Source organism: Corvus brachyrhynchos, unplaced genomic scaffold, assembly GCF_000691975.1.
Source record: "Corvus brachyrhynchos isolate BGI_N302 unplaced genomic scaffold, ASM69197v1 scaffold14, whole genome shotgun sequence".
Taxonomy (NCBI): domain Eukaryota; kingdom Metazoa; phylum Chordata; class Aves; order Passeriformes; family Corvidae; genus Corvus; species Corvus brachyrhynchos.
In genome coordinates, this window is record NW_008239110.1 from 13,335,834 (window position 1) to 13,347,063 (window position 11,230).

General features: G+C 39.9%; 2 protein-coding genes across 7 annotated transcripts in view; both read left to right on the forward strand.

Moving 5' to 3' along the window:
* PKIB (protein kinase (cAMP-dependent, catalytic) inhibitor beta) overlaps nt 1-11,230 on the forward strand; it is a 53,774-nt gene that overhangs the window by 39,209 nt on the left and 3,335 nt on the right. For all 6 annotated transcript variants that reach the window (XM_017739719.1, XM_008637807.2, XM_017739722.1 and 3 more), the window contains exon 2: nt 9,398-9,572. In XM_017739719.1, coding sequence (XP_017595208.1) covers nt 9,425-9,572 — 148 coding nt within the window. In that variant the 5' untranslated portion in view covers nt 9,398-9,424. The remainder of the gene's footprint in view (nt 1-9,397; nt 9,573-11,230) is intronic.
* The window catches only part of FABP7 (fatty acid binding protein 7), a 22,714-nt gene continuing 18,421 nt past the window's right edge, over nt 6,938-11,230 (forward strand). Inside the window, exons 1-2 of the mRNA XM_017739717.1 lie at nt 6,938-6,968; nt 8,723-8,725. Of these exons, the coding sequence (XP_017595206.1) occupies nt 6,959-6,968; nt 8,723-8,725 (13 nt within the window). The 5' untranslated portion in view covers nt 6,938-6,958. The remainder of the gene's footprint in view (nt 6,969-8,722; nt 8,726-11,230) is intronic.

Below are 11,230 nucleotides of genomic sequence, written 5' to 3' on the forward strand. Positions count from 1 at the left end.
AGGGAAAGAAATTATCTTTTATTAGTTAGAAAAATGTAATTGGAAAAACCTTTGGGTAGGCCAGCAGAGATAGCTATATAGAATTATCCTGCAATAGTTCACTTACATTAGCAAAATCAAAGACCTTTTACTATCCTTGAACTGAGTTAATAAAATAATATTTTATTAACTAATGAAACATTTATTGAATTGAGCAAATACGATTTTCTTTCCACCATCCTATTCAGTGAAGAATGCCAAATGAAGTATTTTGGATTTCCAGGAGTATTCTTGGAAGAGCCAGAAAAATAGTTCAGGAAGCCCAGACCATTTGTGGAGAAATACATGAAAAATTATGGAGGAAATAGTTATACAGAGTTTCATGTGTTTGAGAGAAGTGTTTGAGAGAAGTGTTGGGGTGATGTCTGCAAGATATCTCAGTGGCTCTCGGACTGATACTTGCTGAAGAGGGTGGTAGAGATGCTCCCACCAACAATAAGCATTACTGAAATAGCTGAAGTTGTCAACTGCTTTACCTGTCAGGCTGGTGCTTAAGGAAGCAAGCAGAATAATAAAAATTTGGAGTGTTAGATTTACAGACTCACTCATGTCAAAGAGCTGTCTTGCAGCTTTCCATTGTAAAGAAAATAAAACTAGCCTTTATTAGTATGCTAGTACTTTAACTGTTCAATAAAGAATAGATTTAAGCTGACTTCGTTTTTAATGCTGTTTCCAGTCCTCTGTGAGTATGTAGCAATTTAATACTAAGTTTCACTTCATTTTTTGCTGGTTTGGTTTGTGTTGGGGTTTTTTTTTTGTATTAGAACAGACTGCTATGAGTAATTCTTGTTCTGGAAATCGTGATGACTCCTTGTGTGTACTTGCACTATGAAACCAGAATGCAGAATTGAAAAACTTAAATAGGAAAGTTTTACTCAGAGAGAATAGTGTTTGGATTTGGTTGGACTTTAGCTTTTCCAAAGTGTTCATCAGACATAAAGTATATAAGACAGAGAGTATCATCTCCTATGCTCAGGTGAAGAAATGCTAGGGCGTGTGACTGCAAAACTGGCTAAACCCAAGTATTTCCACATCAGTCAGGTGAAACTGAGATGACCAGGGAAGAAGTCCATGAAGAAGATGGGGGATGGTCTCCTGGTCTGACCCAGGCCAAAAAAATACAGCTTGTAGATTTGAAGAAGGAAGAATCATACAAATAAAATACAATTAATCTGGCTTTGTGTATCATTATGGAGTGTTATCTGGCCATGACAAAGATAAAATCAAAAGTCAGATTTTATTTGCACAGCTAAAACAATCAAGTGCTTCTAAGCACTTGTCCTTGCTTTTTAATGGAAATGGCCCTAGTCCCATGCTTTGAAGGCTTAGGAACTTAGCAAGGTGCCTGCACCTATTCACACTGCAATTCCTGCTTGCTGCCAGACTGTTACCACCTAACTGCTGAATGGAAAGAAGCACAGGCTTCCATCCTTCTCAAGTTTCATAATGGAGAGAGAACCCTTTCACCAAACCCACTTCTACCTCCAGGGGACACTCTGGAGGTCTTAATATGAAATAAACAGGGACTTTTCTCCCTTGAAGGGTGCTGCCTGCAGGGCAAAGAATGCACTTCTGTGCAGAAGGTCTCATTGGAGCTGCTTGTTCTTTTGAGGGCTTCAGACAATATCAGTCTGTAAAGGTTGTCACAAATACTATAGATTTGGTGGCCAGGGTGTTGTAGCACATGTCATATTAACAAAATAACTTATCCACCTCAAAAAAACCTGAAAAGAAAGATCCTTGGTGTAGTAAACTGCCCTTATATTTCTTGTGCATACTCTCCAGGTTTTCTTCTTCTGGTCTATTGGGATAATTACACACATATTCTTTTAAGTTAAAAAAAGACAAACCTGTTTTGCTGTTACCTATCTAGTTTGCTGCTAAGCCGTAAGGTCTCCATTCTGCCCATCTCTCTGCTTATCCATCATCAGACCTGCTCTCCTGCAGTGTTCCCCAGAACTGAACAAGCCTCTTCCTCCCTGTCTCCATCTTGCTTGCTTTCCAAAGAAACTCCTCACTACTGATTTCATTCCTCTTCCTCAGTAAGGTTCCAGAGCTCTCCTTTCTTCCTGCGTCTCTTTAGCTTCCAATGTAATTTCTATGTCTCATACAGACCCTCACGTAATCTCTCTCCTCTACGTACAAGCACAGATACAGCTCCCCATGGTTATTACCTGTCTGTCAGCCTTGTGCTCCCAGCTTTCAACCCTTTGTGCCCATGTGTTGCTACCAGGCAACTCCTCTTGCTCTGCAACTCCTCTTCTCTAAGCACTTCCACAAGGACTTCCCTTCCTGGGAACATACTGTACCTCCAGGTACACTCTGATTCACTCTGAGCCAGGTGGAAACATTCCTCATTCATGTCAGCAGATCTCAAGGAGATTTGGGCCTTCCCCAGTTGAGAGACTTTAGGTACACAGCCACGTTGGTTACGTGCATGGGATTGTTCCATTCTCATGTATCTGCTAAATTGTAAATTCATCTTCTCACAAAAGCATTTTACATTTCACAGTGCTGATTCCTTTACTGGAGTGCATTGTGTAAGTGGACTCCAGTATGCCTCAAGCTTTTTGCTTGCCTCAGCTTTTCCCAGTGGTTTTGTCAGAATAGTTTTCTTCCACAGAACTGGAAAGAACCAAATCCCTTGCTGCTTCTAATGAAGTATACAGATTGATGTACATATGCTGGTTTATGTAGATGACTTGTGTGTGTTCCAGGAAGTGTTTGTGGGATGTGGGGGCAGCAGATATCAAAGCAGAGGGAAAAAACTTGTTTGATGCTTCCCTAAGGAATTCCCAGTTGAAAAGCTGAGGAGAAAGGAGATTGGAGAGGTTGGGAGATACTAATTCCCTTGCGTGCCTTTGAGAGTGCAAAAGAGCATAAATCTAATTGAACTGCAGTGTTGTGATTGCAGGGGCTCTGCAAGGCAAGGTTAACCTTAAAAATTATTTCTAATTCTGAAATTGCTCCTCATGTATATTCCTGAAAGTGGGCAAAATTCTCTTGTATTTCAGGCCAGATGCAGATTCTAAGAAAGGATTTAGAAGATTGGAACTGTGTGGCTGAACTCAGAAAGTGGCATGTGCATTTGCAACAGGAAATGAAAACTCTGTGGGAATGAATGGCCCAAATATAAGAGGAAGAATTAGGTTGGTCAGTTGATTCGTTACCACCGAGTTTCATTTCTTATTCCATAGTAGGTGATGTGTTTGATTTCTTTCCAGCATAGCCGATGAGTCAGAAATGAATTGTGTTTCCCATTAAGTCGACTAACATTTATGTCATTGCTCTTGGTCACTCACAGACATTCAGAAAGTGACATGCTTGGTATTGACTGTCTGGTATTGACTGCCTTCAGCTAATGTCACTTCATTTATTACTTGCTGCAGATAACTTCTGATTCAGTTGTCAGTATCATGAGCCCTTCTCCTCTCTCCCTTATTTTCTTTCACAAAAAGAAAATTGTGCCATTACTTAGAACTGCTTTTAGTTTTGTAATGTGTTCTCCTGTGCATCAGAGCACTGTGCATACTCAGGGGTCAGACACAGCTCACAGTCAAGCTTTCTACTCTCTATGGGTTTGTAGAGGGTGAACTGCACCATTGGTGTCTGCACATTCTCCAGAAGCTTAAAGGCAGCAGGATTAATGTTATGTGGCATTTTTTCCCCTCTTGTCTTTCCCATGAGTATAATACTGGTTTTATGGAAGTGATCAGAAAATTCAACTGAAAGTTTCCAAGTTCCATTCTGAGGAAGAAAAAAGTCCTACAGCTTTGGCCAAGGTTTTCAGATTCTGTGCCCTAAAATGATGGACTTCTGAACAACAGGATCAAGATTCTGGGTATTCAGTCAGTGCTTCTGCCTGCACCAAGGCAGGAAGTGGAGGAATGCTGTAATCATGATATCCCAGTCTGACCATTTTGGCATTACAAAGATCATGTATGGAAGCCATTTTTGGTCACTGTTGATAAGGATGTTGCTTCTGGTGCAAGAATGTAGTGCAGGTCATGTACCCAGAGCAGAAATAACACACAAGACATTTGTGTAAAATGTCTGTCCATTCTGAGAACATTTTTCTGAGAAAGGCCAACTCTGTTGGTACAGAAAACCAAAATCATCTTTGTAACATGAAATAATAAAAAGTACTCTTGTTTCAAGTTTAGTCATATATTAAGAAACCCAAAAGGTAATAAATTTAATTCTTTTTCCTTAGTGGATCACTTCTAACATTCATATAGTCAACTATATTGCTTCTGCATACTAAGATATGTGTGGTCTCTCGTCCTAAGCCCCAAACAAAATCAAGACCCCTGTGTTTGGATATACATATGGTAAAGATGTATTGATAAAGAACACTTACTTATCTTTCTGTGTGCTTCCCAGCAGTAAGGTTGCCAGTGAGTAACAAACGTTCTTGATGTGAAAAAACACATAAGATAAATTTGTCTCACAAAATTTATGTGAGTGCCCAGCTTACTGTTAGTCATCATCATAATCTCTGGGCTGTCTTCCTTAAAAGCATGGATGTTCCTAGCTGGTTTTTTTCCTTTTCTTGGTCCAGAAATGCCTCACGATAAAGCATAAGGATTACGTGAGCATGTGTAGTGACAATGTTCCTATTCTGAGACCTTTGGTAAGAGGAGACAACGACATGAGGATGCAGCTGCAGCAGAAGTGGATGTGAAAGCGTGGCAACTGCATAGCAAGATGTGGTTTTCATCTCAGTTGCACAGTGGGAAGCACTTCATTCAATTAATTTTCTGTTCTCCTTACTTAGAAAGTTTTAAACCAACAGGCTTTTGAGGTAGAGGTGCTTGGAGAACACTCATTACAAGTAAATAAAAACAAGCTAAACACCACTTAAAGGACTGAAGTTTTTTCTGAATATATTAAGATGCTGAAATGCATATTAAAGTAAGAGACCCTCGAGACACAGAATCAGTCAGTCTGGCTCTGAAAGTACTACTTGGCTATTGAATTTTTCACCTGTTTGTGAGAGGATTTCATGCTTTCTAGTTTGTTCCTACTAAAGAGCATTCAGAACGAACAGTGTTTCGGAAATGTAGCTTTCTCTGATAGCACAGGCAGAGACTATTCATAAGTTTTTGGCAAAAGTGCCTGAATAGAATGGAGTGATGTATTTGGTCTTTCAGGCTCCTGCGTGAAGCTGAGTTGCCACAGTGCCAATGCTGGAAACTTTTTGATATTTATTGAGGAATAGTTTGTCCTTCCAAGCAGAACAAATCTGGTGTTCTGTCTCCGTTAAACAGTAGAAGGATCAGAAGCAAAAATAGCTTTCACAAGTACTTAAGGTGATGATTTATCTATTTTCTAACAGATAAGAGTGAGGAAGAGACGACACTGACATTTAATGTCGACTGTGTCACCTGCTACAACTGAGCACCTTTAAAGCACTGTTTCCCTTGATTCTCAACACAAATTGTTTCAGGAGAATTATTGTTCTTTTCCTGTCATTTATTTAAATAAATTCTCACCAGATTCTGTGACTCATTTTCCCCCAAAGGGATGGCTATGCTGCCAGCAAAAGAAGACGCAAAGATTAACAAACTAGCTGTGTTTTAGAGAAAATGCCACCGGTAGTTTGCCTGCCACTGTTCTGTCTGAGGACACTTACTTGAATGTCTGATAGATCATTAATTGAGTTTTGCTTTTGGCTGTAATCTGTTTTCACAAGCAGAGCATTTCCTTCACCCAGAATGCACACCTGAGTGGTCTGCTGTGCATTCTGGGTGACCCTGCAGAGATTTCAGAGGCATATATGAGAGGATTAACTTAATACTCCCAAAACCTCCTTAGTGATGTCTTGGCCCAGTAATGAGCTGCAAAGTTAGTCCTGGTGATGGAGTGCTAGCTGGAGTTCCAGTCAAAGCCTTCAGTCTCTAACTGTAGTAGGTGAGCCTTTCTGGGACATGCACCTGCCTTCCTACTGTTGACCCTCCACATCCCTGCCCAACTCTTCCACCCCGTCACCTTATACTTGTGGGTGGACTGGGCTTTTGCTATGGCAGAAAGGGAGCTGGGGGAGTACTGAACTTTGTGATTTGGAAATCTGGCACTATTCTTTTGGAACTGTGCTCCATAGTCTGGTGAGCAGTGACAGAGAAAAATGACAACAGTAATTTGGAAACTCAGAGAAGCAAGTGCACAAAGGTGTTGGCAACATGTGAGTATCTTTATCTTGGATAAGGCTAGAGCAAAATGGGTTCAGTGAAGCTGAAGGAGATGTAGCCAGCAGGAGGAGGAGGAGTGGATTGAGAAAATAGATGCTGTGGACGTTGTAATTATTGTTTACTCTGTGAGGAGGCATGACGAATACTGTGCTTAACAGATGCAAGGAGATGACAGAAAGGTAGATATTTCCCAATGAATGTGTTAAAAAAATTAAAGGTAGAAACAGATAAAGAGCAGAGAAACTCTATATCCTCACTTGGATGTAGGCCTTAGAAAATACTGTTATAAGAGAACATCAGAATGAAATTGAAGAAATCCCTTAGAACATTAACGAACAAAATGGCATTTCTCTCGAGTACAGCATCAAGTTACTTTGAATAATGTCTGTAATATGTTGAGAGGTGAGCTTAAGTTTTGCATTATATGGACCTATAAATGGACCCATGTTTTGTAATGTCAATTCTAAGCCTCTTGGGGTAGTCCCTCATCTTTCAAATATACTTAGAGAACATTCTGTGCTAGTGCAGTGTAGATAGAAAAAACAAAGGTGAAAACCCTTAATGGTAAATGTTATGTATGTAAAGGATGGTGTATTTTTAGATAGCTAAAATTGAATTACGGCCACCAGACGGATGGATAATGATCAGCTGATTTTCTGTCTGACAGATGTTTTAGATTTGTCTCTGCATACTTTTTAAATCAAGTGCATAAATCAAAATTCACTTACATGAAGGCACGTCACATTGTGCCCTTCATCATCTTCCTGGGTTGTCTAGTATTACACAGTGCAGGGAGATTACATCAGAGGAGGAGATGTGCTGAAGAGGAAAGGGAGGGCTTTGAAACAAGTGCAAAAGTGCAAATTACTGCAAACTGTACTGCAGAAGAGAGTAGCTTCATATGGCATGAGTTGGAGATCAAATTTTCTCCATTTAAAAAGTAACCATTTAGGGGCCAAACATCCATCATGCAAGAGAGAAAAGGGGCGGGGGGGAGAAGTCCACAAGGCAGGCTTGAGAAAGTGTGTTTTGATGTTCATGTCATTCTGTAGGTCTTATGTGAACAGCACTCTGCTCACAGGAGTATTTTTGGCTCCAATGTATTAATGGATGAAATGAAATGGGCAAGAACTGCAAGCACGCTGGTATTTTGGCACTGAGAGTAACTTTAGTGATTTCACTAAGCAAAAGAAGACCCCAAGCATTTTCTGTTCTGAAGTGCAATTTACAATCTCTTTACTTGCTGTGGTGAGCGTATGAAGAAAAACATTTAGGACACCTACAGTTTAATATATGAACACCCCCAAAAAGCCATGAGACTTGTGTATGCAAACATGAATTCGTTCTCCTTATTTTCATATTTCATGCCAAGTGCTGATCTCACCCTGTCATAGTTTAATGCTAAATCTAACTGAGAATGTTGATGCATGTTTGACCATTGACTGAATCATCTTAAACGTCTCTTCCAGCCTTGATTACTCCATGATTTTTATGTGTTTTCTGAAAAGGGTCATTCTTGAATGTCCATGTATATTTTCTACATTTTGCCTCTGACAGAAAAGTTTCATTTGGACTTGACCTGTTTTTATGCAGGACAGGGACCTTCTGCTACATCTCCAGGTTAGAATTTTCACTTACTGATCTTGGTAAAGCAAGCAGTTTCTTTGCATGTTCAGGTCATCTTTCAGACTTGGCAGTCCTACTTGTGCCTTTGTTTCTTGCCAATAACAATTTGTTTCTTCTATTACAAGGTACTTAGAGATACAAAAAAGATTAAGACTATTTTTTCTTGGTTTTGGATTGACACAGCTGAAAGGCACTTTGAGGGAGAAAAAGAACATGCTTGTGGTAGAAATGGCAGGTCAACATCAGCAATCAATTTTCTGCCTCTTCTTTCTTGCACATCAGAGCAAGTTATGCTTGATATCTATTTGTATAATTTTTTCTATCCATGAAATGAAAGCAGTAATATTTCCCAAGCTTAGCAGAATTTTTAAAGGGAGACTGTGATGCTCTGCTTCTTACATGAATAACACTAACATGATTGACACTTTCCATATCCAGTTCTTAGTCTAAATACAGCCAGTTGTCAACCAAAAGCTGACACCCTTCTGTCAGTTTGGTCTCCAGTACCATCTGTACCCCTTACCACACAAAGCACTGACCGTATTTACACAAAGAGACAACATTACTGCTCCCACATTTCCAACAGAACTTCATTCATATAGAGCAAGTAACTATTGTTTATAATTGAGTCATGGGTACCTAATTATTATAAATTGCTCTGTTAATTATCACATTATTGTGTAAATGACTGTATTATAGCCTTTGTGACTGCTAATGGCAGTTTTCACACTCTGTGTGCCACTTGCAGCCAAGTATCCTGCTCTAGGTGTACACACTTAATCTGTTGACTGGGGGTGTGATCCTGCAAACATTTCTCTGCCTGGTCCAGAACCCATTGTGGTCAGCAGTTTTCCCATTCAGTTCAGTGGGTTTTGAGACAGGGATCAAGGGAGCAGTGTACCGTTGGTTCCATTATTTCCAGGATTCAGTAATTTATTAGATAAAAGTCACATGCACAAATGAAGGTTAAACCAGGATAACAAGCAGCAGAGGAAAACAAGTGGTTTGATATGTGAAGGATAAAGAAATTCTACGAAGAGTTTCAGTTTGTGTTTTGAGAGGTCATTTTATATCATTTGCTCCTCTGTGAAATGAGTTTGTTCTAAGATTCTAAATAAGAATCTGAACAAGATTCATAATAAGGGAAACATGCTTTATTTCATACAGACTATATGACAACCGTTTTAGTTCTCTTCCAAGTGATTGTATGGCAAAGCCACTTAAAAAGAGGGAACGGATCATAGAAGGACAGACAGATGGCTGACAGAAAGGCCTGTTGCTGACCCTATTCACAGGTTTCTTGTACATGCAGAGCTGTTCATTGTGCTAGTCTGATGTGCAAACGGTACGTTAAGGAAGTCCACAGAGTCTACTATCTTCTTCAGGGACAGAAATAAAGCTTAAACACTCAGTATTGAAATGTAAGGCTTTTAATAACAAAAGAATCATTGGGCAAAGCCTCTGGCTATTGTATTGTTGAGCAGGTGATTAGCATCCATCAGGTTATAGCTGCTTTCTTCTTCTGTTTGTTCCATATGCAGATGTTGCTATGAGGAAAGGAGTCAGCAATGACTGATGTGGAGCCTGTGGTCACAGATTTTGCAGCATCAGGACGCGCAGGCCGCCGGAACGCCTTACCAGATATCCTGGGCTCTCCTGCTGGTGCTGGGACTTCAGAGCTGCCACACAAACTGGCTGAGCTCTCTGTTTCAGAAGGTAATGGCTGTGCATTCAGAAAGGGACATTTTTATGCAGTCGTCCTTTGTTTTGTCTTTAAGACTTCCACCACCATGAGGTTTTGATGTCAACACTAATATTTCTTTCATCATTTAGAATTAAATTCAACCTTCCAAAGCAGTTATCACTTGTCCCTCCTGATGAGACAAGTTAATATTAACCCATATCCATATCCATCCATAGATCCAGTGTTAGCAGCCTGGGGAAACAGTTCAGTGCTGGGAACTGAATTCCAGATCCCCTGAGGAAGAGAAAACACAGTTTCATTTCCGGACAACTTGGAAAGCCCATCACTCCAGCTATAAATTTGATTGTACACCTGCACTGAGATAACTTTGCAAAAGACAGCAGGGCTGTGCTGTTAATACAATTACAGCTATCCTAACTCAGACATATACATTAAGAGTAGGGTTTATAGTGATTTACTCCTGCTAGTAGGATTTCAACTTTGCTATCTGACACTAGTACCCTATTTTGCCATGTCCTTTAATTTGATAAGGTGTTCTGTTGATAAAGCACAGATCTAATCAACACCAGCTTTGTGAATTTTTTTTTTTACTTTCAGACTGACTTCAGGGGGATTTTCAGGTTCAGAAAAATCTGATTTCTAATGCCTATGAAATGAAAATTACAGACTGGCCCTGAGCATGGTCTGTCCCTACTTTTTAAATCAGAATCAGAATTTTTTTTCTTCTCATTTGTCACTTTTGCTTCTCTGACAAATACCACCACAACAGATGGTCCCACGTCCAAGAGCAGTGATGGTGTGGGTGCAGCAAAGGGGAAGGCAAGCCTGTGCTGAGGTGTGAAGGGTCCATGAATCCGAACTGAAGTAGATGATAAAAGGGATTCCTAGTCTCCAGAGTTGCATAGCCTCCTTTTACATTGCCCTAAGAAATTACAGGATGTTAGATGTGTAGCCTCCTAAAGCACCATAAAGGCTGGGGGGAAGGATTTCTTTGATCACAAACTGTTGTTATTTTGGTGATTTAATTTATAATTATGTGTTTGGGGTTCTGTAATCTAAACCCCACACGGATACAGCAAAGGATTGCTGAGCAGGTAGAAAAAACATTTCCTGGAGGAGTGAGAAGGGACCAAATGACCATATCCTGACTTGAACCAGGAGAAGAGCAGAAATTAAGAATCTGAAGGGGTGCTGGAAGAAGGCATTGCTTTGTCTCAACGAGAGATTTTTCCCTATGAATATGCAAATTATGTCCCTATATATTTTTCCCCTCTCCATGCAACTGAAGCACTGGAAATTCATTCCAAAGTACAAAGAGTCACGTAACATTTAGTATTTTTGTTTTCAAATTGCATGTTTTTTTATGTGCCAAATAGATCTTCTGCCTGGTACGATCAGGCTCCAGCAGGAGAGAAATGTTTCCCTCATCAAAGAGGAGGCAGATAGGAATTTATATTGCTATCAGTGTCAGGAGCTGTGGAAGTGCAGTGACCAGTCCAACCCACGGAAATATTCATTGCTATATTATGTGTAACTAACCTTTTGTATTGTTTAGAGCAGTGATCCTTGAAGGACATGCACCACGTTAAACACAGCATCAAAGAATACAACAGCTGTAAATAAGTTTCTCATGTTTGTTTCACTTCAGCCTCTGGCAAGTTTAGTAGTT